This window comes from Chelonia mydas, chromosome 3 (assembly GCF_015237465.2).
Source record: "Chelonia mydas isolate rCheMyd1 chromosome 3, rCheMyd1.pri.v2, whole genome shotgun sequence".
NCBI lineage: Eukaryota > Metazoa > Chordata > Testudines > Cheloniidae > Chelonia > Chelonia mydas.
Window position 1 is genome coordinate 37801839 of NC_057851.1, and position 27733 is coordinate 37829571.

The 27733-nt window shown below is 38.5% G+C and overlaps 1 protein-coding gene across 1 annotated transcript in view; it reads right to left on the reverse strand.

Annotated features, from left to right (window-relative positions):
• Positions 1-798: 798 nt before the first annotated feature.
• LOC102938031 (testis development related protein) overlaps positions 799-27733 on the reverse strand; it is a 37268-nt gene continuing 10333 nt past the window's right edge. The window contains 3 exon segments of the mRNA XM_037894177.2: positions 799-4034; positions 7362-7465; positions 23413-23472. Coding sequence (XP_037750105.2) covers positions 3689-4034; positions 7362-7465; positions 23413-23472 — 510 coding nt within the window. The 3' untranslated portion in view covers positions 799-3688.

The following is a 27733-nucleotide window of genomic DNA, read 5'->3' on the forward strand; positions in this document are numbered from 1 at the left end:
TTACTTTACAAGCAGTTCTTCTCCTTCCTTGCGAAACTAGCTCAGAGTTTACATGAGATTAGAGTATACAAATATTTTAGTCACTTTTGCCTGATTTTTCACCACACGCTTCACTGCCTTATTCCTACAGAGAAATCTGAAATTAAAGTAAAATGTACACTCTGTTCAATATCCTTTGTTTCTCAACTTTGTGCTCTTTATCCATCTGTTGATTATCCAGCATGCCATGATAAAGGATACCACTCTTACAATCCTTCTAGTTGTAGCCAGGAAAAAGAGTCAGCAAGAACCAGCAAGCAAAAAACCCAAAACAAAACATACAATAAAACCCACCAAACATCTCTCAGGCCTTTGTTATATATCACAATCCCAGCAAAATCAGTAAACAAGCAAGGAGGAATCAGCATATTGAGATGTCCTTCCTACATAAAGATAGCATACTACTAGCTTTGAAATCTTCAGAATGCAGTAGGGTACCATTCTGCTCTTGCTTTCACAAAAGTTATGGAGTTATTAACAAACAAGTGAGTATCAGTCAAGACAAGTCAAATTCTCTCACTACAAGAACAGGCAATGCTTCATAACTAGGATATCTGCTACTTCTAGGAGAATTCAAACGTGCATCATTATATACACATGTATTTGTTTAGACATATCTATTACTTCCTTGAATGAATTCTAAGATGACTCAAGAACCTGAAAGTTACATACAAACACTAATCACATAGCTTTATGGCAAATCAGATCACATATACAGGCATGAATATGGAACAAAAATTATGGAATGAGGCATTTCAGTTCAAATTGATTCTTTATTAAGATGTGAAAATACTATATTTTTGCAAGTGATGCTAATAAATAAAAATACCCAGAAAAGAACTTTTATTTACTTATTAAGTGACTAGTTACAGATACGGAGCAGCTTACTCCCATTAAGTTCAAGACAACAATCATGCAGATTGGCAATGAAAAAGCAATATAAACAATATTTTATTCATTTTGTGCAATCTTAGTATACAATTTTGATGCTATCTTTCTTCTAAACCAGTTCACATAGGATTGAAATGCAATTTCAAAACAAATTTTAAGGGGCATATTCTACTCCTGTTCCACACATGGAGTTATGTACAGCATAAGTCCATGAATGTATAGTGTAGCTAAACATTTAAAAAGAAAAAAAATCATAATCTCTGGATAGATATTTAACAAAAAGTCTATGAACATTACAAAAGAAAATGTCACACCACTGTGTTCTCAAAACAGAAATGTTACCAAAGCAGAACAATAAATTATATTAAATTTAATATTTGTCTTTATAATTAAAGAATTATGTCTGAGGAAGGGAAACCACTTTTTAAAAAATATCTGTATAGCTAAGGAAGTCAGACCTTACATTTACATATCTCAAGTTCTGTAGATACAGCTTTCTTTTATAATAAATTTCTGCCTTGAGACTATATCCTTTATTGGAAATTTAAAAACAAAAAATGAAAATTAACTTCTCAGTTCAGCTGTGCATCACAAATACATCATCAAGGTGAAATACAGGCACTTAGCAGTATAATGTGCAAGGCATAACTTTTACTGGTAACAGTATAAATGGAGCTTCCATTGGAGGAAAAAATGGCATCCTTGACTCTTCTCCCCCAGTAAAACATTGAGGGTTCCTAGTAGATTTGCTTCAATCCCTTTATGTTAGCACTAACTGCCAACATGCCACACTTTTGCTCCTGCTCTATAAATGCTTTCAATGAACTGTAGAACAGAGTATCTTTTACAAAAATTAGCAAGGATTTTCTGTACTCATGCCCAGGACAGAAGTTTGTATAAACCTGTTTCTTGCCTAAGGTGAATTTGTATTTTTCCTAATGGAGCCAAATAATAATACCACCAAACTCGTATACCGCATAATGTAACTCCAGCCCTCTCTCCCCTATTAATTTTTGTAATAATAAATTTACAAACCAAGAGACCCCATTTTGCAGCAGCCAACCACTGTTGTTCCTTTATATAATTTTAAAACAGTGTCTCGTAACGTTCTATTTTTAAAAAAGACATGCTTTGACACACTGTTTCCATACAGGCAGATCTATATAGCAGAGATTTCACTGATTTCAAATGAATATCCATTTGGATACTGCAAACCAGAAGGACATACATCAGTGTATGTGTTGGGGGGCAAAGGTGGCAGCGGAAAGACAGGCACCAGCAGAAACGTTTAAAGAAAATTGCAAGCATCCTTTTGGTTAGCAGAGACTTCTTGTGAAAAATATATATACAGCAAGACATGCTTAGCATATTAACAGTACATTTTAATTTCTTATAAAAGGTTTTGATTTTGTTTGAAATGGGTATTTGAGCTTCCTACTCATGGTAGTCATATTGCTGTAGAATATATAATATAGAAAGAGTTACAAATGACATATGTTATACTCTAATTTGTAACTATAATACCAGTTTAACATTTAGGAGAGAAAAATCCTAACATCTGTATTTGATGAAACATTAGGGTTTTTTTTCCCTAAAGTGTTAAAGTAGTATTTATACAGTATATCTGAAACAAAACGGAAACTGGTTTTAGATCGGATGTTGGACATACTACTAATTATGTCATTAAAATAATGGCATGTTATAAAGAGGCACTTTTAGTGTTTTATATACATCTCACATCTCTAGTGTAAAGTTTCATGCTTTGCCCCTTTTCTAAAAATAAAGGTATCAGTAGCTAATAAGATGGAGCCTTATAACAAAAAAGCATTAAAGCTTGTGTGTGTGTGAATGTACTTGCAATTGCTTAGCTATACTGAAAATGCCAAAGGGCATCATCAGATCCTTTCTTACAAAAAATAAATGTAGGACCAAGATTAAACAATTTGAAGGAGAACAAGGACCAGCTTTTGTAAAAACAAGAACATTCACCACCTCCATGAGAAGCAATATATCCCTAGATTGAAGGGTAAGGGTTTCAAATATTGAATTCCCTTACATCCAACTGTAATGTTTGCTTTCCTGATGTTTAATAAATATTTATATTTATTCTTAGCATGACAAATTTGTTTTTAAAAACTGCAAACTTTTCACTAAGGACCATTCAGTATAAACTTTGGAAGACTCATTTGGCGTTCTCACATTTCACGTACTCTAACATAGCACATTGTGAAAATGTAGCATCTTGTATGGACAAACCAGAGAAGCATGTACTCACGCTGAAGATCTGGAAAATGGTGTATCAAATGGAAGCATTGTTGTGGCAAGCTGCAGATCAGCACTGTTACTTAAAGAGACAGAATCAAAAATAAAATCTTGAGTGATCCTTAAGAATCAGAAAACCCAGGACCCCAGGCTCATGGAAGTTCCTGCATAAGGCAGTCAAAATTCACAACCTGTATTTTACATTCGCTAAGGAATTACTTTTTTTTTTCTTTTTGGTAAAACCAACAACCCAACATACTTCAGAGTCTGAATATGAAATATAGGCACAAAATAGGTTCTCCATCTTTTCAGTGTGGAAAACCTAACTATCCAACAATGTAATAAGAAAATGTGAGAAAAAAATCTCTAACAATTTGAATAAAACAAAGTACTGTATAAAGGTGCAATATTGAGCAGATTTAATTTTGGTTTAAATACACATGTAAATCATGGAACTTTTCTATTCTTATTTGTAAAGTATTTCACATTATCCGTGTCATTCTAGTTCTTCCCAGTTATCAGTAAGGTTACCTTTGCTCTGTCTTCTAATACTAACCAGCTTTCCCGCTGATTTGATACTCCACCTGGAACTGTTTCCTGAGCTTGCAAGGTTGGTGTATTTTGTGGAGCCTTTGGTCTCATCTTCCCAGCCTGACCAGGATGGATAGTCACTTACAGTATTGCCTGCATCACTGATGGGGTCTCCAGCAGTAATCTGTGGTGGTTCCCACCCTTCAATCTGATCTGGTTTCCTGCTTTGGATGTTCTGTTTTATTGCCAAACTGTCCCAAAATCCAGATTTCTTTTCTGACTTCACATCTTCTTTTAATTTTAAATTAGTTCTAGAGAATAACAAAAATGTATTATTTAAACATTGATGTTTCTCCCCATTAAAAACATCTAACTCTATTTAGAGGACATATTTATTCAAGATAGCAAAAGATAAACTTTCCTAAACTGGTTCTGCCAAATCAACTCAGTAGAAAGAAGTCTGGGGATAATTTTCACACACCAAAGAAATACTCTGACACAAAAAAACAAAGGCATCAATATGAGCATCTGAAATATTTTGCACCAAATTCCATTATCTTTATTGATAAGGAATAGGATTCCTTACTCCATGAATGATCACGCTGAAATTAGTAGAATCGCTTGTTAAGTAAGGTGCTACTCAACCTGATACTCTGTACCCCTTTGTACTTAATGCCCTAACCTACCCTTGCATGAAACCAGCATTTGTATGGTTTTTTTTAAAAAGGAGCCAAGTTTTGAGAGAGTTAAATTTTGTTTTCAACCAAGTTCTAAAGACTTTTTAAAGTGTGTTTATAACCATCAATGTGTGCGAAACACATTGCATCCTAAAAATAATTTGTTCCAGTTTTCTTTGAGCAGTTCATAGAGAAAAGTTCAATTATCTAAACTACTTTGTTTGACATAACACATGTATATGAAGTTAAGTAATTTCATTTCTCTAATTAAGCAAAGTGTACAATGGTCATTTATAATACTAATGTAACTGTTACAGTGAAAATCTTGTCCTAGAGAAATAGCAATAAGGTCATGCAGTAATTCTTATATATTAAAATTATGTTTGCACTTTATCCAAAGCTGAGCATGCAGACACATTCACTAAGGTTAAGATGTCAGCCCATGATGGTGACCATGCCATGCTAACATATCCAGGATTCATTACTGTCAGCTTCAGATAGAGCAGCTCGTCAGACTTCTGGTCCCAAGCAACGTACAGTGATATGATAATCTAGAACAAGCTAAGTGGGTGAATGCAAGACAAATTAGGTGTTACAATTCAACCAAATCTTATGGTTTATATCTTTTTATTACATTATTTTTGAACTATACTTAACAACATTATAGCATTCAATTAGGTAAATTTACCCCAGTGGTAAAAGGAAATAAATTATGAAAATGTTTATCATTTGCCAACCAACTTTAGTATTCGGTCACTGTAATGCTAAGTTTCATACATCATTGTCACCCTGCCAGGTTATGTCCAAAAATATTTAATGTGCACTGAAATGCTTTTATAGTTACCAGCTTTCCTGAAAAGATTTGTACTATATTGGCCACAATGCATTGCCATAAAAATCACCTTATGAAATCTCTGCTAGCTATATTTCTCTTTTAAAGGAAAGAGGGACTTTATACAGGGTATTTGAAATATGAATTTAGATTTTCAGCTGTGTATAGATTAATAAACTTAATATTTGCAGTGTACAGCATTTAAAAATGCAAAATGTCAAGTGTTTATACAAGTAAGTTTGTATATAATTAAATAGTAAGACACAGAAGATTGGGTACTAGTGCTGATATATACATAACCTTTGATGTGCAGTGAGTTATGAAGTGAAGCAGATTCAAAGTTTCCATTACCCACTAATAATGTACAAATGTCCTTATTGCAGTTAAAGTAAGCCATTGACTATAGTCAGGGAAGAGGGGGTTAAAAATGAAAACACTGTTTTAATTTCAGTTTGCAACCTCCGAAATAGGGAAATTATTAATATCCCAATTAAATAGAAGTGACTGAATATCAGTACTTTAAGAAATCTTTCCTCTGTTATTAAAACCAAAAATCTATTTTAGCTATTTTAATCTCGTAGACTCATAGATTTTAAGGTCAGAAGGGACCATCATGATCATCTACTCTGACCTCCTGCACCTTGCAGGCCACAGAACCTCACCCACCCACTTCTGTAACAGACCCTAACATCTCCGGCTGAGTTACTGAAGTCCTCAAATCATTAATTAAAGATTTCAAGTTACAGACAATCCACCATTTACATTACTCTAAACCTGCAAGTGACCGGTGCCCCATGTTGCAGATGAAGGCAAAACACCCTCAGGGTCTCTGCCAATCTGAGCCAATGGAAAATTTCTTTCCAACCCCAAATCTAATTAGACCCAGCCATAGATTTCCCAGTGATTTCCTCATTTTTCATAGCGTGATCACTTAGTTTCATTTTCTATAAAATAAAAATAAAAAAATCAAGAGCAGTTTACAGCAAAATTAACCTTAAAGTTCAGTTGTACTCTGAAAACTGATTAAAAATGACCATGTTTTTCCATGTTTACAGAGTCTCAATTTCCATATCATGTGTGCTCGTTTTACAAGTCAGAAGATATTATGCAACTGGCAATTCTACAAACTCAACCTGAGAATCTAGACTTAAGCTGGGTTCTTTCCTTCTCACATTAGCATTCCATAAGTAACCTGGGATCAAAGTGTCTGTGTAACTGTTGTCTTCAGGTGTAACTTGATTGGCCCTGTCACTGGAACTTAGAAAACAATTACACTAAATGAAGCACAAGAGCGAGAGAAAGTTGGATTCTTTCTAAGCTGTGCTTGTTCTGGAGTGTTATTAAGAATAAAAATAGTCAAAACATTTTTGTTGCTAAACTGAATCTTTATATGCAAGGAACAGATATGATGGATTAGAAAGTACCACTTTACACAGTCCCTTTCAGTGTCCAACCACATTATAAGGACTTATTTGAGAAATACATTTGAGAGGGGTTTTGTTTTTGTGTTTTTTAAAGAAAAAAAGTAATACTGGCTTAAAATTTCAGAGTGCTGCTATTGGTTATCCAGCAATTCACTTGCACCCCCAATCAGTTACTTAATATTGATTTAAACAGAAAAATCAGTCAAAAGCATTAAAAGAAGCTTTGAACTGATTTTTTCCACTACAAAATGAAATTTAGTTGACTCAGAGGAGGAATTACAGGGCAATAGATATTACACATATAGGCTTGATCACAGTTTAAAGTGCTAAATTATACCTAAGAGGGAAAAAAAATTCAAAAACTTTTAATTACTTTCTACAGTAGCTTCATTCTACAGTAAAAGGCTGTTATTCCAACTACATTTATTGTGGTTGTCCCCCAGCATGTTCAGGAAATCACCCAGCCTAGTAGAGCAGGCCCTACACATTTTACGTTCAAAGCTTAAACAAGAGATCAAATTTAAAGAATGCAAATTTAACAGTTTCAAAAATATAAACCATTTAGCTCTCTGAAACTTTCAATAGACTAGTATTTTTTTTCTAAATTGGTTCTTTAGACCCTACCTTTACTAACTCCAGTGATCCTGCAGCTATTATCCTCAGCTTGCTGATTTTCTAATTCATTTGCCACTAAGTTTTACTTACCCTTTTGATTTTGGAGACTTGCATTCTGCTAGCAATTGTTGTTCATCGTCTTTATTGAACATAGAGGTCACTTCTTTCCAACCCCGAAAACTTGCACTCTGAACCTACACAAGGTAGTAAAAATACCAATGAAAATGCATTACAAACTTACTCCCAGGGCTTGAAAAGCCCACTCCCTTATGGCAAGTATAAATATATCTTTTCCAGGTAGTTACCATCAGCTTACACAGAATCTCTTTCTCCTCCTTCCCCCCACCTCCCAATCATTCTTCTGAGAGAAAGGCTTTCCTTAAAGACATATCCTGGGCCAGATTCACTGGTCCATTAAAGCTATTTTGCACCTTAAAACCAGCTGAGCTGGCCAGTAAGGACAAAAGTAGTGGCTCCTATGACACCTCTGAGACGGGTCTGGTCATAGAGATCCCCTTGGGACTGTCACCTGATGTGCTGAATTCACCTCTGAGCCTGTTTTCCCTGCCAGCTTGGGTCTCCAGAACCCTGCCTTGTTAAGCCAGACACACTAGACTGCTGCAACACAGACCGAGGGTCTGGGCCACGCCCACAAAGCGGCAGACTGGTGAGCTGTTTTTAGTTAAAGTCTGTCTCCAGCACCCAGACACCCAGCTCCCAATGCGATCCAAACCCCAAATAAATCCGTTTTTACTCTGTATAAAACTTATACAGGGTAAATCTGTAAATTGTTCTCCTCTATATCACTGATAGAGAGAGATGCACAGCCCAATCCTTTCCCCGGTACAGTCCTTGTTAGTTCAGCAGACATCTCAGGTGATAAGCAGAGGTTTTCTCATGACTGGAGATGGATTTCATTATCAGGTGACATGGTCACATGTCACTGTAAAACCCCTAGTCTCCATTCTTCCTAGGTTGGCCCTAACGTACACAGGAAGGCTTTCAAATAACTAAGGCCATTTACAACTGATTGTTTCTGGAGCACCCTTAATGGCCTCCATTTAATATGTTTACATCAGTGATATAAGTTTATATCTTAGTCTCCGAACTCCAGATATAGAAATAATGCATGCAAACAAATAGGATGAACACAGTAAGTAGATTACAAGCTTTCTAATGACAGCATATAAAGGGTGCTTAGCATGAAGCATATTCCAGTTGTGTCATATTCATAAGCATATTTCCATAAAGCATATAGAGTGCAATTTCACAACCTCCATCCCGCTTTTCTTTTTCTGGCACAATTGGCATACCTAAGGGGTCTCTACATCTGGGCATTCACAGCTACCAGACCCCTTTCTTGGGGCCTGAGGCTATTTTATGCCAGAAACATAACCCAGCAGTCTCATGGCCTTAGGATTTGGGGAAGGCAAAGACAGTTTAAAGCCACCTGTCAGCCTTTCTCCATCTGTGCTGTGGTCCTGCACAGATACACCAAAGACTGGCTCTTAGCCCTCTGGTTGTGAAGATAATCTTCCAAACATGACCACTGTGTAAAATGATGTATTCTCAAGTCTGGAGACAGACAGCTCCAGTACGGACAGAACCCTAAGGTTTTCAAGCCACGTGCTGGGCAGCTTGTGCTTGAAACAAAGGAAGCAGAGGCCGCATGGCAAAAAGACTATAAAAGGCAGCTGCATCTTCTCCATTTTATCTCCAATCCTGCTTCTTACCTCTGGAGGAACTTTGCTACATACTGAAGCTCTGAACAAAGGACTGAATGACCCATTCAAGCTGTGAATGTATTCCAGGGGGACTTTCAAGCCAGCAAACTCACCAATACTGCTAGAAACCTGATATATGGATTCTGACGTCTTTGTTTGTATGTGACTGTTTTACCATTTAACATCTTTCTTTTTGTTCTTTCGTTATAATAAACCTTTAGTTTTAGACACTAAAGGATTGGCTGGCAGCATGGTGTTCTGGGTAAGATCCAAACCTATACTGATCTGGTAATGTGGCTGACCCTTTGAGGTCAGAAGCACATTTTGTATATGTGAGCAGAGTTTTTAAAACAACTTCTCTCTTTCCTGGACCTACGTGCTCACTGGGAGCCAGAGAACTGGACTGCAGTAAAGGGGTCTGTGTGGTTTCTTTTTTTGCTTCTTGATAACCAGTGTGGGGAATCAGAAGCAGAGTTTGTGACTGGTTGAGGAGAATAACTTCAGTGTTACCCACCAGTCTTGGGAGTATCTGCCCTCCCTTTTGCAACCTGCCCTGACCTTGGCATTTCCAGTGAGGGCTGCCCTAGGCATCCCGAGTCACACAAGGTAGCGAACAAAGTGTCAGAAGAGAGAGAGAAAATTATTACAATCGCCTTTTATCTTTTATAATATGATCTAATTATAAATAATTTATTTTTCCTTAGCAAAATGGCAGTCTAATCCACATGAAATCATGCAATCCAACCTAAATTACAAGTGGTTTAAAGAGGAATTGTAGGGATTAAAACAAGAATTTTGCTGATTTAGCTCCAAACTCACTTTTTATCAGTACTATTCCTCAATTCAGAATTGAGATGTGCAGCTGAAACCTCTGCATCCCTAACCTGCCTTGCACTGTTTTGAAAACTCCTCCAGCAATGCTCTAGCATGATAACCCAGAGACCAAAGAACAAAATGTTCCAAAGTTGTAATTTTCCCAGTGAAAGCCTGGTAATCTCTTCTGTGTTTTATTTTCAATTTAAAATATCTAAATTAATTTCACTGAACTTGATACCGATTTGAAGATCTACATTTGGAATAATTAACAGGTCTAGTACTCCAAACCAATAAAATGTATAGGTCTGCAGATGCACTTTAGCGAAAGAATGAACAACCAATCTCCTATCTGTCATGGTGTTATTCAATAAGAATATAATATCCTCTTCAGAGAGCTATTCCTTTTCAACACATAGCAATTTACATGTTCACAAAAAAAAATGTGCCTTCAACACAAGCCTGTGCTCTTGGCAGATATATAGCTATGGTAACAGTTCTGTAGTAGAAGTCTTTCAAAAATTATTTACTATACTTCCCATCCCTCAATGGAAACTTCTAAAGCTTATTCAGAATTTCCAAATTTAAAACTTCCAGTTCAATTTATAGAAGGGTTTTAACATCCAAAACAGCATGAATATAACTTTTACTGAAAGATAAACATGCTGTACATCGTCTGCGACTAGGACCTCTCTCTAGGTCCTCGCACCCAGGCTATATCTAAATCTGGCAGATAGAATGGATAGAAATTTCTTATTTGAATATTAAAAATATAGCAGTAGGTATATACTACCAACCACCACACCAGGATGGTGATGGGTGACTGTGAAATGCTCCAGGAGATTAGAGAGGCTATAAAAATTGAAAACTCAGTAATAATGGGGGATTTCAACTACCCCCATATTGACTGGATATGGATGCAGGGATAATATTTCTAGACACCATTACTGACTACTTCTTGGAGAAACTGGTCCTGGAACCCACAAAGGGAGAGGCAATTCTTGATTTAGTCCTAAGTGAGGCACAGGATCTGGTTCACGAGGTAAATATAGCTGAACTATTTGGTAATAGCGAGTGTAATATAATTAAATGTAACATCCTTGTGGAGAGGAAAATACCAAAGAAGTTATGAAATTATGAAACACATAGATGAACATGATTTGTTGGGGGAGAAAAGAGTCAACATGGAAATCATGCCTCACCAATCTACTAGAATTCTTTGAGGGGGTCAACAAACATGAGGACAAGGGTGATCCACTGGATATAGTGTACTTGGACTTTCAGAAAACCTTTAACAAGGTCCCTCACTAAAGGCTCTTAAAACAAACTAAGCAGTCCTGGGATAAGAGGAAAGGTCCTCTCATGGATCAGTAACTGGATAAATGATAGGAAACAAAGGACAGGAATAAATGGTCAGTTTTCAGAATTGAGAGAAGTAAAGAGTGGTGTCCCCCCCCAGGGTCTGTTCAACATATTCATAAATGATCTGGAAAAAGGAGTAAACAGCGAGATCTACCCCCAATGAAGATAGATGTAAGAAACCTTTCTGCACAGGTATTATGGCGGAGAATGGTTTGGAAGCGTCATCTGAGGGAAGGGATCAGAAGAAGACCCCATTGACCAGAAGGCATGAGATGCATTGTCCTAGGGATGGGGGTTCCACCACCACCACTCCCAAGAAGAGGAGACAGCTGGTGGTGGTAAGGGACTCCCTCCTAAGGGGGACGGAGTCATTCATCCACCGTCCAGACCGAGAAACTTGAGAAGCGTGCTGCTTGCCTGGAGCTAGAATTCAGGATGTGATGGAGTGTCTGCCGAGACTGATCAAGCCCTCGGACCACTACCCCTTCCTACTTCTCCACATGAGCACCAGTGATACTGCCAAGAATGACCTTGAGCAGGTCACTGCAGACTATGTGGCTCTGGGAAGAAGGATAAAGTAGTTTAAGGTGCAAGTCGTGTTCTCGTCCATCCTCCCTGTTGAAGGAAAAGGCCCTGGGAGGGGCCATCTAATTGTGGGAGTAAATGTGTGGTTGCGCGGGTAGTGTCGGAGAGAGGGCTTTTGATTCTTTGACCATGGGATGTTGTTCTAGGAAGAAGGATTGCTAGGAAGAGATGGGATCCACCTAACAAAGAGAGGGAAGAGCATCTTCACTTGCTTACCTAGTGAGGAGGGCTTTAAACTAGGTTTGCCATGGGATGAAGACCTAAGCCCTGAGGTAAGTGGGGAAGTGGGATACCTGGAGGAAACACAAGGAGGAGGGTGCAACAGGGGAGGCCTCCTGACACATATTGAGAAAGTAGGGCAATCGGCTAGTTATCTTATCTGTACACGAACACAAGAAGTCTGGGAAACAAGCAGGAAGAATTGGAAGTCCTGGCACAGTCAAGGAACTATGATGTGATTGGAATAACAGAGACTTCGTGGGATAACTCACATGACTGGAGCAATGCCATAGATGGGTATAAACTGTTCAGGAAGGACAGGCGAGGGAGAAAAGGTGGAGGAGTTGCACTGTATGTAGGAGAACAGTAAGATTGTTCAGAGCTCCAGTATGAAACTGGAGAAAAGCCTGTTGAGAGTCTTTGGGTTAACTTTAGAGGCGAGAACAACAACGGTGATGTCGTGGTGGGTGTCTGCTACAGACCACCAAACCAGGAGGAAGAAGCAGACAAGACTTTCTTCGGACAACTAACAGAAGTTTCCAATTCACAGGCCCTGGTTCTCATGGGAGACTTCAATCACCCTGACATCTGCTGGGAGAGCAATACAGCAGTGCACAGACAATCCAGAAAGTTTCTGGAGAGTGTGGGGGACAACTTCCTGGTGCAACTACTGGAGGAACCAACCAGGGGCTGTGCTCTTCTTGATCTGCTGCTCACAAACAGGGAAGAATTAGTAGGGGAAGTAGAAGTGGGTGGCAACCTGGGTTGCAGTGACCATGAGATGGTCAAGTTCAGGATCCTGAGAAAAGGAAGAAAGGAGAGCAGCAGAATATGGATCCTGGACTTCACAAAAGCAGACTTTGACTCCCTCGGGGAACTAATGGGCAGGATCCCCGGGAGGCTAATATGAGGGGGAAAGGAGTCCAGGAGAGCTGCCTGTATTTTAAAGAAGGCTTATTGAGGGCGCAGGAACAAACCATCCCGATGTGCAGATGGAAAAGCAAATACGGCAGGAAACCGCCTTGGCTTAACAGAGATATCTTCAGTGAGCTTAAACACAAAAAGGAAGCTTACAAGAAGTGGAAACTTGGACAGATGACTAGAGAGGAGAATAAAAATATTGCTCAAGCATGCAGGGGTGTAATCAAGCAGGCCAAAGCACAATTGGATTTTGCAGCTAGCAAGGCACGTGAAGGGTAACAAAAAGGGTTTCTACACATATGTTGGCAACAAGGTGGTGGTCACGGAAAGTGTGGGACCCGTACTGAATGGGAAAGGCAACCTACTGACAGATGATGTGGAAAAAGCTGAAGTACTCAAAGCTTTTTTTCCTCTCAGTCTTCACAGACAAGGTCAGCTCCCAGACTGCTGCACTAGGCAGCACAGTACGGGGAGGAGGTGAGCAGCTCTCAGTGGTGAAAGAACAGGTTAAGGACTATTTAGAAAAGTTGGACATGCACAAGTCCACGGGTCCAAATGCAATGCATCCGAAGGTGCTGAGGGAGTTGACTGATGCGATTGCAGAGCCATGGACCATTATCTCGTGGCGATCAGGGGAGGTGGCAGATGATTGGGAAAAGGCAAATATAGTGCCCATCTTTTAAAAAGGGAAAAAGGAGAATCTGGGGAACTACAGACCGGTTAGCCTTGCCTCAGTTCCCAGAAAAATCACGGAGCAGGTCCTCAAGGAATCGATTTTGAAGCACTTGGAGAAAAGGAAGTTGATCAGGAACAGTCAACATGGATTCACCAAGGGTAAGTCATGCCTGACCAACCTGATTGCCGTCTATGATGAGATAACTGGTTCTGTGGATATGGGGAAAGCAGTGGACATGATATACCTCAACTTTAGCAAGGCTTTCGATATGACTAAGGGGGGAGATGACTGAGGTCTATAAAATCATGAATGGTATGGAGAAAATGAATAAGGAAGAGTTATTTACTCCTCCACATAACACAAGAACCAGTGAACACCCAATGAAATTAACAGGCAGCAGGTTTAAAACAAACAAAAGGAAGTACTTTGTCACACAATACACAGTCAACCTGTGGAACTCATTGCCAGGGGATGCTGTGAAGGCCAAAAATATAATTGTGTTAAAAAAGAATTAGGTAAGTTCTTGGAGGATAGGTCCATGAATGGCTATTAATAGAGATAGTCAGGGATACAACCCTATGGTCTAGGTGTCCCTAGCCTCTAACTGCCAGAAGAGGGAAGTGGATAACAGGGGATGAACTACTCAATGATTGACTGTTCTGTTCATTCCCTTTGAAGCACCAGACATTGATCACTGTTGGAAGACAGGATATGGGCTAGATGGACCATTGGTCTGACCCAGTATGGACGTTCTTATGTGCTAATCATCTGTAAGATATATCCTTTCCTATGCACAAAACTAAAACTCTCATTCAAGCTCTCACCATTTACATCTCAATTACTGCAACATCCTTCTCTCATCCTTCACGCATACAACCTTGCCAGGCTCATGTCCATTTTGAATACTTCTGCAAAGATCATTTCCCTAGCCCATTGCTTTCACCATGTCACCTCTCTCTTTGCCAGAGTCCACTCCCACTCCAACACTCACTATCACATCAAGCATAAGATGTTTGTTCTCATTTGCAAGACTCTTCCCTACCTACCATCTCTCATTTGTTATAAAGAATTCAGCCCTCACCTACAATTGGGCCATGATCTCAGCCTCTATTACCCACTTGTTAAATTTCCTGGAAGCATATTCGTACTTTCCCCCTTACTGCCCCTCATACTTGGGAGGAGCTCCCGGTTAGGACTGCCACCTTTCTAATTGCTGGTAACTGGACCCCTGAGCCCTACCCCAAGGCCCCACCCTGCCTCTTCCCCAGACTCCACCCTTCTCACCCTATTCCCCGAAAGCCCCGCCCATGCTCTGCCTTCCCCACCAAGGTCTCATCCCCATTGCTCACTCTTCTCTCCCCACCCCACTGGATCGTCTCAAGGAGCCTGCCTTCAGGCAAGAGGCAGCCCCAGCTGAGCTGGGGCTGGCATGGGTTAATGACCCCGTGCCTCCCAGCCACCCCATGGTAACCAGACTTTTGGTTCGAATGCTATTTAAAACTGAGTACCTGGCAACTCTAAATGGCACCTGGACACAGAAGCCAAAAACTGGACTGTCTGGGTGGCAACCCTATTCCCAGTAAATATCTGCAATACTAACTCATGATTCTCCTTAAAAAACCCTCCTCAAAACTCTCCTTTGCCATGATGCCTACAAAAGACTTGACAACAGTTAGGCTGCGGGTGCACTGAGACCACAGCCTATCATGCTCACCAACAGTGTCTTATAGTTTCCTTGTACCTCCCTCCAATAGGAATGTCTGTATCCATCTGTTTCTTTCTTGTCTTGGCTTTGTAAGCTTTTTGGAGCAGGGAGAGTCTTTTTCTTGTGTGTTTAGGGGGAGGGATAGCTCAGTGGTTTGAGAATGGGCCTGCTAAACCCAGGGTTGTGAGTTCAATCCCTGAAAGAGCCATTTAGAGATCTGGGGCAAAAATTGGGGATTGGTCCTGCTTTGAGCAGGGGATTGGACTAGATGACCTCCTGAGGTCCCTTCCAACCCTGATATTCTATGATTCTATGAATCTATCAAAATGGGGTCCTGGTCCATCACTAGGGTTCCTAGGTGCTATGATAATACAAATTAATAATAATAGCGTGAGTAAAAGAGGAATCCCTAAAAACCATTAGGATTAAAAAGTTTCACGCACACACACACACACACACAAACTTCATTTAATGACAGTTAAATTTGAATCAGGACACATCTCACCAACTCAAAACCTGAAAAGCATGGAAATAAGTTAACGGTAAAGTCTCTTGTGTTCCTTGCCATTTTCACATTGTCTCGCTCAGCAAAATTCACATCTCGTTCAGTAAAATTCCCCAACCCTCCAAAAGGCCTTCATTTCCACCTCCAACAGAAACCAAAAAAACGTGTACTTCAACTTCCTCAAACTCGCACTGTAGCGCAGAACCTTAACAGTGACCTCAAATGCTGTTGCACAGATGCTCTCTCCCCAGTGTTGGTCATTCTCCCCACCGTGCTGACTGTTTTCTCCAAGCCCTTCCCACTCTTCCATCATGCTCTTCCTCCTCACCTTTCCACTGTCTCTCTGTCTAGCTAATTCCTTCCTAACATAACCTCACTGAAAGCACTGAAATAACAAACCAAAAAGTTGTGGAACTAACATGACATTTGCAACCAACTCATTGTGTATTCTGCTTGAAAGTTCTATCCTTTTCTCCTACCCTATGTATGACTTTTCTATTTACATTGTAAGTGCTTTGGGGCAGGACTGTCTCTTGTTCTGTATCTGTACAGTGCCTATTACTATGGAAGCCTGTTCTCAATTGAACCCTAGACATTATTGTAATAAATATGATTCATAATTGTATCAACACATTGACTATCACACATTCATTTGGAAAGTTATTCTGCCTTAACTTTGCTGAGATCATTGTTAGAATGGTGCACTACCATCAGAGTATTACTAAGTTGGAACACATATTGCTTCATATCTCTTGGAAGTAGAAATACAAGGAATTTACAAGGTTTTTTGCCTATCACATTATTTCCATGGTTTTCAGGTTTTGAGCTCACAGGTTGTGTCCCAATGCAACCTTAACTGTCACTAAATGAAGATAGTGTATGTTTATTTCTTAGTGTTTTATACATAAGACACACATTCATTCATACACATGCACAGGGTTGATGAACCTTAGCAGATAGTTCCCCAGGATCAGGGAGATTAGAGGGGGAATTGACAAATGACTGAAATGTGAAAACACCTGCATTCTAATGTGTCAATTTACACATAATAGTTCTTAAAACTACAAGTGTGTGTTACAGGGTGTTTTCTCATTGTGCGAATTAAATAAAATCAGTTGTTTTTAAAAAGAAAAAAACTTTGTAAACAACATTTGTCACATACAGCCATAACATCCCTTCACATAGGTCAACAGCTGGATTTGAACATTCAGACCAGAAATCTACCATTTGACCTACAAGAATAATTGCTTGTCTCTACTTAGTTCAGCCACTAGCGTATGATTTTATGCACACTCTCCCAGTGTATACATCTATTTTCTAGACAACAGTAGTATACTGAAGATCAGAAATTCTTAGTTCAGTACCAGGAGAAGAGTGTGGTTTAGCAGTTAGAGTCAGAACAACAAAATGTATTCAACTGCAGCTGGATAGCTAGGATTTGAGTCTATCACATTAAAGTTCTGGGTTCTTCACCTGCAGTAACCTGAGGTAACCATTATAATTTATTTCTAGAATAGGTAGGCAGCTCATACATGACTGCTTTCTCAAGCAGTTAAGTGCATGGGAATAAAAGCTATAGCTGGTCAAAAAAAAATTTAGGAAACATTTTGCCAATCAAAACCAAAATATTTTGTGGAAACGTTTTGGTTTCAACTAAAATTTTGTTGGAAAGGTTTCTCAGGTCGAGGCTGGAATGTCTGGTCTGAGACAAAGAGATCCCTCCAGAATAGCCAAGACACGCATCTCACCTGTCTGATTCAGAGCAGCGACTTTAATCTGCATCTCCCACATCCCAGGTGAGTGCTCCAACTATTCAGCTATTGACTATTCTGCAGTGAGTTGCTCTCATGATTTTCCACAAAAAAAAACAAAACAAAAACAAGCCCAACATTCTGAAGGTCTCATTCCTCCAATGAGGGAGGACAACAAATGTCAAAACATCAGCATTTTTTGTTATACAGAAATTTGTTTTCCCGCCAGTCCTAATATAAACCCCAGTAGTACACATGAGATTTAAACTCATGAACTCCTCTTTCAAACCTTCCCCTAAACTACTGGGGTATTTAGTAGGGGAGTGTCACTGTCTACCCCACCTCCCTAGGCGTATCATGTTATGTTGTTACTGATAAAAAGGCTTGGTAGAATTTGATTTCTTTTGGTTGCAATTTTGATGGATAATATTAATGTTTATTTTAAGCTTTTTTTTTTTTACACTATTTTTATCAATTGACATTTTCACAGTGGGGGAAATTATGGGAGGGATCAGACAACAATGATGTAATGACCATAGATGATGAGATTCAAAAAGTTAAGAATTTTATAAAGCTTTAAAATACAAACTGTCAATATCACATGTCAAAAACACAAATTAAATACTCTTAAATCAAACCATTTCTAAAGCAGCATTTTTCTTACTTTGTCTATCTGTAAATTTCAATGACCATTGCTGGAAATATTTTTTAGTAAGTTTGTGTGTATACTGTGAAATCGACATTTACCAATAAAAAACTAATCCTTCCAAGCCTACTGATAAATCTGATAGGTTTGACTTGGTGCATTTCTTTTCAGTTACGGAGAGAAAGTGAAAAATCATGACCCAGATTACCTAACATATAACTGATATTGTATTAACCAGAACATGAAGAGCAGCACATGAAGAAAAGCACAAACCCTAAAGTATTTAGATTTCCAACGGGTGTCGGAAAAGAGGTAAGACATCCAGTAAAAAATTTAAAAAGGTCATTTTGCAAACCTTATAATTTTCTCTGTAGAAACCCAATTTTCAAACCACCATGAAAAAGTCATAGTAGTAAAAATTTACTTTGTTAATTTTTTGTCATTGTAATGACATTTTTACAAAATAAAGGTTTAAAGCTTCAGTTAAACAGAAAAATTCTCACTCAACCTTACCTACGAAGTTATGACCAATGAGTTCATAGTTAGTTTGCAAGTCTCCACTGTCAATGTAAAGGTCAGGAGTGGGTATTCCCATCTCTAGAAGTCTCTTTTCCATAAAGTATTTAGAAAAAAACATCCATTGTAAGGGTAATTAGATGATTTGTAGATCCCTAATCTCTTTGAGTGTTGTTTCACATCTCTGATGAACAGGAAACAATCTAATTTCCACAGCTTATTGGTATCGTTATCCCAAACTCAGTTATATATTCAAACACTGACCTTTAAAATTAAAGAGATGTAATTTAACAAAGCTATAATTCAACTAAAATCTCTTGTCTGACAAGAATATAGAATACTATTAAAGACTATATTTGCCTGTGACATTAGCCTTTTAGAAAGGTAACTTTAAAGTGGACCCATCAGAGGCCAGGATCCATCTTGCAGATTGCAGTCAACTGTTCTCATAGAACAAAGCAGAAACTAATGAAGGAGCATCCCTTTGAAGTCCAATACTCACCAATAGAACTAGAGGTATGTGAAGGTCTGACCTATGTTGGCTGGACTCATAAAAGCAAGGAGTGTTCCCTTCAGAGAAAAGCCAGCCACTGCAAGACTCCCCCTTTCCTACCCTATCTGCCATTTTAGGTGATTAAAGGACTGGCCTGCTGTAATGAAGTGTCCCACACAGTCCTCCTCCTGTACTGTTCAAGATCAGTAGGACTAATCATTACAAGTCAACCAACTAGCATCAGGGAAACCATCTTCTCTTTACAGGTTTCTAAGGATCTGAAGCCCTCAGAGCAAATTCCTCCACTTCAGCTGGCCAAAACCCCAGCTCCAGCAGTACTCTACTTTCTGTACCGTGAAAAAGCTGCCTTTAATTGGCATAGCTGAAAGTGGAAGCTTGCACACTCACTTCCACAACAGGAGGCAATCTGCTGCTCCATAGTTGCGTTTCCTCCACTCTGCCAATGTTTCCAACCTCATCACTTATCTGTTAGATTCTCACAGTCTTCTGTGCCCTCTTTCTTACAGCATCCTCTGCACAATACAATCTCCCTGAACTCATCCACAGGCCCCTCCCTATTCTGTCCTCCTTCAAGTCCTTTTTGAAATACCTTCTGTTATGTTGACTATAATGATTCAAGTTGACTTCTATATAAATTGCATATAGATTGCTTTCTATTATTCCTTTTCCTCAGACCTCTGTCTACTTATTTGGGTCTACTGTTTTCCCTTAGATTATAAGATTCTCAGATGAGGGGCTGTCCTCCTTATGCATTTAGAAAGCCCACTTGGTGAGCACTATCAGAAATAAATAACAGCTTTCCACAACTATACGAATATTTACTCAATGTAGTATGACAATGCATACTATGCTAGATTTCTATACTAAGCAGGCACCTTTGTTAGCCAATAAGCAAGAAATGACACAACATAACAACATCCTTCTGCGAAGGAGTAAATCATCACTGAAGAGTCCCTTTTAAGTTAATTTTACTGCCAAAGGTACATAATTCATCATTAAAACTGTGCCAGAGGGCCAGAATGGGCATGAAGAAATGGAAGCTATGAGAATGAGTCACAGTTAAAAGGAAACAGAGCAGGAATTCTGACAGTGGTTAAAAAGGCAACTGAAAAACACAACCTAGAAGTCTGACACATTGAGTACATGATGAACCTCCACTAAAAAATTTAAATTAAATTAAACAAAAATAAAAATGAGAGACAATTTGTAAATGTAACTGACGGTAGGATGGCAGTCATTAAAATATACAGAATAAGGTGTGAAGCAGATGAAGACAAATAAGGTGTCAAAATAGGAGAGTAAAATATGTTGGGGTTGTTGGGTTTACTACAAAAAATTAATTCCTTTTTAAAGTAAACACTGGTTATAAATCTGACTGTAAACCACCCAGACATTTTCCTCTTCCGCCTGATTACATAGACTCTAAGTGCGGGGAGCTTTGAGAAAACAAGAGAGGGTCTCCCTGCTCTCAGTTCTGGTGCCACAGCAGTCCCTGGCTTTCAAGAGTAACAACTGGAGAAAAGTCTTGCTCGGTCATAGGATGGAGAATATTCTGTGCAGACGGAATCTTCAGAGAATTTAACTGCCAAACTCTTAACACGCCTCTACTTATTTGTGAACTGAGTTTTTCAGAGGTTCATAACTTGACCCAATTTGGCCATATTTTCACTGGAATAGCTTAAGGCACACTTCTGACACTAAGTCAATCCCTTTGCCAAATTCCAGGCCCATTCCCCAACGCATAGATGCACTAGGGCTTTTCAGCAAAGAGTTGTAAGAATTTTTTTCACCTGGGCAAAATAACGTATTTTCTACTAACTATGATCTGAGAAATGAGTGGACTGTTTCCACAGAAATGTTTCCACAAAAATTCAGCCTGATACAGATACCTGACGTTGAAATTTTTGCTCCAAATGGTTGAAGTTTGGCAAAGTTATAAGCAACTGAAAACAGGGTATTATAATGGAAGGTGTCAGGCAACCTTAACTACAAGTGTTGCTAACTCCACTGTCTATAATAAATACATTAGGCTTTATTGCAGGGATGAATTTAAATATAATATAAAATAAATCTCTTCTCCAATCTGGAACTTGCCCCCAAATACCAAAAGACAAGAAAAACATTGTTTCTGGACTCAGCTGCTGACAAAAAGCCGCTCTACTCTGTGGTTTGAGTGGCTGGAGCTCCAGCCTAGGCTGACTTCGTATCCACCTGGATGTGCTGCAATTTCCAATACACATGGTAAAAAGTGACTTACTTACTTCCCCACAAACCAGTCCACTCCATCTTTTCCAAAACTGGTCTGTTAGTCACAGTGGGAATCACCAAATTCCCTCTCCAACCACACAAAACTTCCAGCTGTGCTTTACTGTCCTTAGTTATATTGATTCAGTACAGGGATTCCGCTATAGCCATGAAGTACATGAATGGCCTCCCAACATGCGAAATTCTTTAACTCTTTATCAAAGATTAAATATTCCAAAGAACCTCACTGCATCACATTTTTAAAAAGTTTAGATTACCCAAATAAAGAACTGAAATGATTCCGCAGACACTAACAATTGGAGAAAAAGGCAGTTAAGGGAAAAGGCAGGGTTGCCAAAAGATTTCTCTAATATATCGGTTTAACAAAAGTTTGTATGATAATGACAACTCACTGATTTAGCTGGTGAAATGTTTCCTTGAAACCAAAACAAGGGTTACAAGTCTTTACAAATGATTAAGAAAGTCTATAAAAAGTCCCAAAACAGAAACAATTTTAAAGAATTATTTTTCATTGTTTTGAATTTCCAATATCTGACCTGAAATCCATTAAAACCTCTCTGTGATACAAGGAGTCAATTTTTTCTAGTAGCATATTTTATATGAAGTTAAAAAAAAACCAGGAAAATTATAGTACACTTTGAACTTATAATTTCAGTAAAAAACATTTTTTTCTTGCGACCCAGTTGAAGAAAATTGTTGATGCCCACGACCCAACAGAGCTGGGGATGAGGGGTTTGCGGTGTGGGAGGTGGTCACGGCTCTGAACTGGGGGTGCAGGCTATGGGGTGTGGCTGGGGATGAGGGGTTTGGGGTGCAGGAAGGGGCTCCAGGTTTGGGGGGGCTCAGGGCTGGGGCAGAGGCACTGAGTTGGGGTGTGGGCTTACCTCGGCCAGCTCCTGGTCAGCAGCGCAGCGGAGGTGCAGAGGCAGGGGTCTTGCCTGTCCTGGCACTGCGGACTGCGCTGTGCCCCAGAAGCACAGTAGCAGGTTCAGCTCCTAGGCGGAGGTACACAAGTGGCTCCGCGTGACTCCCGCCCTCAGGCACCATCCCCCACAGCTCCCATTGCGGAGCTGGACCTGCTGCTGGCTGCTTCTAGGGTAGAGCGCAGTATCGGAACAGGTAGGGACTAGCCTTCCTTAGCCAGGTAGCACCACTGACGGGACTTTTAATGGCCCGGTCGGCAGTGCTGACCAAAGCCGCTGCGACCCAGTCCCTTCCATTCTGCGACCCAGTTTTAGGTTGCAACCCATGGTTTGAAAACCACTGATCTAACAAAGATGAGGCAAAGAAATGACTTTCATACATTATTAATAGAAAGTATCCTTTTACACTAATTAAACTATAGTTCAATCACTTTGCTCAATTCATTTGGAATTTCAAAACAAGTTCTTACTTGCAATAATTAAGCTCAACTTCTGATCCTTTAACCTTCAACTCATGCATTTTTAAGAGCGTATGTTCTGGGGAGGTTTAAAGACATACATTTTACTGGCTGCAGAAATTGGTTTAATTTGCTTTTGCTTAAGACGAAAAACAGAGTCCCAAACCACTTGTGGTCAGAGGGAGAGTCAAACTTGGAAAACTGTACCTATACTATAGTTAAGAAACATCCATTTTACTTTTTATCTTTTATAGCTTGTTATACGTACCCTTTGAAAATTTTCTTAGCCCTCTACTTCAGTTATTCCTTTGGTTCCTTGCTTTTTTTATTTTATTTTATTTTAATAGTACTCCAACACTGGAGAAAAAATTAGTAAAAGACTTGAATAGAGGTTAAAAATATTTTTCTTAAAAAAATAAAGAAAGAATTAGTACAAAGCCATAGCGAATAAAAGCTCAACTCAGGGGGCAGAAAAGAAATAAGGATTTTCCTAACATGCATTAACAGAAAAATGCATAACATGAAACAAGTTTCGTTACCGAAGGAACAAATACTTACCTTTGTTGCAAGTTGTGACACAGAAGATGTAACTTCATCATGAAGAAACTGGTCCTTATTCTTCGGGGGGGGGGGGGGGGGAAGGAAATACTACAGTCAGTTATAGCTGAACAATATGGAATACTTGTTTCAGAATATTCATGATGTCTTTATTTTACTCAGCTCATCTCAATGGTAACTTATTATGAAGATATGATATACAACTCAAATGTTTATAAAACTTAATGAAAAATGAAAGATGTAAACAAAACCTCATTCAGATCAATGCCAAGTTGTGTGTCAAAAGTTATAAATAGCCAAACCGTCGCAATATATAAAAGTAAAGAAATAAACTTCCACCAGGGATTATCTTTACCTCAACATTCTATTGATGTTGTTTTGATCTATATTTGAAGCCTCATTTCGATGACCATGTTTTATACATTACTATCTCATGTATAGAGCTATTTTTTTCCTTGGATGTAATTTTACTAGTTCTCACAAGTTAAGCAAGATAAAGCCTGCTCAATGGGTCAAGCTTGCTCATTATATAGACTAAAGGCTTCCAAGGAAAACCAAAGTACTGCAGGAAGTGGTAGCACATTTCTCTTCAACTCAGAGCTAAAACTATTATCCTACTGGGCCACAAGTATACCATGCTGCCACAGGTACTGTCTTCAGAATGAGACAAAGATCCTAATCACTTGTGCTAACTAGAGACTCTATGCATGTCTTCCTTAACATCCTGCCCAAATTTTATTCTTCTTACCCAAATTCCCCACTATGGGCTATATTCTCCTACTTCAGTTCCTGTCCCTAAATGTGGTGTAGTGTTTCTGGAACCATTACACTGGCTGTTATATCCCAGAGAAAGCTGCATTTTGGAGATAAGTATAGTGATCTCTACAGGAGATCTCCACAGCAGTAGCAGACCTAGTTGTTAGAGTACAGGATAACGTCAGGACCTCCTGGGATCAGAAAGAACTAAAACATTACTTGCTGGGGCTTTTGGAAAATCAGTTAACCTCTGCATTTTGGTTAGCTATCTTTAAAATGGGAGAATACTACTACAGATGGGAGTTGAAAGGATTAAAGAGTACCTTACAGTACTTTAATGATGAAAAAAGTGTTATACAAATTCTGAGTATTATTAAATGGTTAATAATTTTATTTTTAAAAATGTTGAGGCTTTGAAAAGGAGCTATATTAAAAATAAAGTCCCCCCATTTTCACCTCACTCCTTTGTCAGCTCTAAAAGAGTTGGCCCAGTTTACAAGGCCATACGCTCTACTTGATGGCACATCTCTTTTTTGAGGTTTAGATGTAATGCTGCATCCAATCAATTCAAAATTTCTGAGAATGCTCTAAGCATCAATGGGGAGAAACCTACTCATTTTGGTGAAAAGTGAAAAAAATAAAAGGAGGAAATGGGGGACCCACAGAGCACCTTGCATCTGATCAGCAGAGCTACCAGTTTCAGCCACCTCTTTCATTGTCTATAGAGCAAAGAACCAGTTGGTGGCAGCCAGTAAACACAGTCCATCATACCAAGAGGAAGAGGAAAAAGCCAGTTAAACATTTCCCTCCACACTTATTATATCTTTATAAATATATATTTTGAACACAGTGATTTCAAGATGATAATTATTACTATTAATGAAACTACGTTCCCTGCTTTTTTTCTTTCAGCACCACACATTACTAAATGCTTTTATGATTGATAAATAATAGTATATATTTATTTCTCCTATTATTATAGGTGGGAAGGGATTAGAAGGGTTTTTTGTTTTTTTTTAAAAAAAAGGTTTTATTCTAGAATTTCTCTACCTGCATCTTTCATGCTCAGTTTCCTTTACCATGCCAATTTTTCCTATATAATAATTTTTGATGTTCTAATTATTTCAGAATTATTCACTGTAATTTAGGTTTGGATAATGTACAATATTACACTATTTCTTTTCACTTACATGTTGAACTCGTAGGGCTACAGTCTTCTGTTGCTGAACAAGTAACTAAATGCTAATGTTCCATGCATTTGGTAAACTGTGATCAACAACTTAAAAGCAACTTTCCAGGTTTGGCAATAGAATGTCAGTACACACAATGTTTCCACAAGGAAACACAAGTGTCCTTTTGTTGGACATACTGCAAACCATAAAGTACTCAAGGGATTAACTCAATAAGCTACAAACTTTTTTGTATAAAGATTATACTGTTGATCTACTTTTCCTCAGTTTCTCTTGTGGTTAAGTAATAAACTAGCCTCTTTTGATCATTCACTTTAATAATAAATCTAAGCTGAGAAACCTGGTTAAACACAAAGAATGTATCAAAAGGGGGGCATACAGGACAAGAGCTGCCCTACTACATAAATGGCAAATTATTAATTATTTCCAATCAGTGCGTCAACCTCATACTATACGTCTGGATGTCAAAAATCAAAAGCATGAACAAAGTATACAATTTATAGCAAAAAGAAATAATCTGTAAAACGGATTTGGGTAACGATCACTTTTACTGTAAATACTTTAAATGTAAATTGTTGCTCTCCTGATCACCTGTCTTAATTATTCCCCCCACAATTGATCAAGGAATTAGGCACTGTAATTTTAAAATGTCTACACTGTGGTGATTACAAGTGTAGGCTAGGTTAAAAACTTGAGATATTTAATTTCTCAGGGAAAATAGCAAAGAATATTCCCAGCCTTCCTCCATGCCTGAAAATATGCATAGAAAAAGGGATCTGAAAATCACCCAGGAAACTACAAGCTTGCAAATTAGCCTCTATAGTTGGAAAGATTCCCGAGTCATGGATTACAGATCAAACAGTAAACCAACGATATAGGCTGATCAGAGACAGTCATCACAGATTTAGAAGAGGTGGTCATGCCACCTGATTAACTTCTTCAAAGAAGTGACAACCAGAGCTGTTGCAAAGTAGTAGATAGTTTACTAGAGTTCAAGGTGGCTTTGGTATAGCATCAAAAAAGATACAGAGGGCTAAATATATTATTAAGGCAAAATTTCCTCTTGTCTGGATTAAGAGTTGGCTTCAAAGACAAAAGGCAATGGTAAATGTATACAGCTTCAGGTACGAAGGAAGCAACAAGAGGTAACCGAGTGACATTGACATTATGCACCATTTTGTTCGCTGTGCATGAATATATCTGGAAAAAGGGACAGTGCAGGCAGGTATACATATTTACAGTCATGAAACTAAGAGGTCAAATCAACATTAGAAGATGAGCGATCACGTTTAAATGAACACAGAAAGAACGGACGTTGTAAAAGCTTTAGTGACATATTTCATTTAATGTTACAACAACTTCCTGAAATAAAATTAACTTGGGTTGGAGATGAGCACTGTCACATGACTGACCATACAGATGTTAGAAAAACTAGATCTGCACATTTCAGAAGAAGATATTAAGAAGGTCTGTGTGTATCAATATTACTCAGCCATAATTCTTTTACCTCTAGGACATAAGGCTACATGTTCAAGTGCAATGCAATGATTTGGATGTATATCCAATGTTGACTACTAAAGGTGCTGCATTGTAAGGTGCCAGCCTTTCGAAAAGTCATAAATCAAAGATCCTTCTGCTAACCTCCAGTGGATGGGAACTAGAACAGGTGGTCTAATTATAAGATTGCCAAGATTTTAGGCTTCATTTTGTGAGATTCATTTGCCTATTTTCACAGCAAAGCAGCTAAAATCCATTTGGACAGACTATACAACTTTAGACTTACCTATGACTATCACTGATGAAAAATATTAACTAAATTACTTCAGAGGAAGAGCAGATTCAAGATACGCATTAGGGGGTCAACCATTGTTTTCTTATACAAAAAAAAATTCTTTTTCACCCCCAAAGCTATTCATGATCAAACCTAAAACATATCTACACTACCAAAATACACCATCTTTAATCGTAATTGTGAATAAAACATGTTGTAACATGCTTTATTCTGCCCACAAATGTGTTTTTTCCACAGGTAAATATCTAGATTAAACCAACTTTTTTTTTCTGTCCATACAGAGCATAAAAGAAACTACTGTAAAGCAATTGGGTAATAAGCATGTTTTAAAACCATGTTTAAATGTGACTATTTATGTTCAGAAGACTGGCCTATGGAAAGTCATCACAGTTAGATCTCTACCAGCCCGAAAAGCAGTAATCAAAGTCTTACCTTGATCTAGTTATGAAAACCTTGTTTACTGTATGGAATTTTTACAAAAACGTCTGTCAGCACTGATGGACAATTTTTGCAGAAATTCTCTGATGCAGATGACGCTCAAGTAGCAGAGCCCCAGTATATCTGTTTGTTGCCACTTCTGATC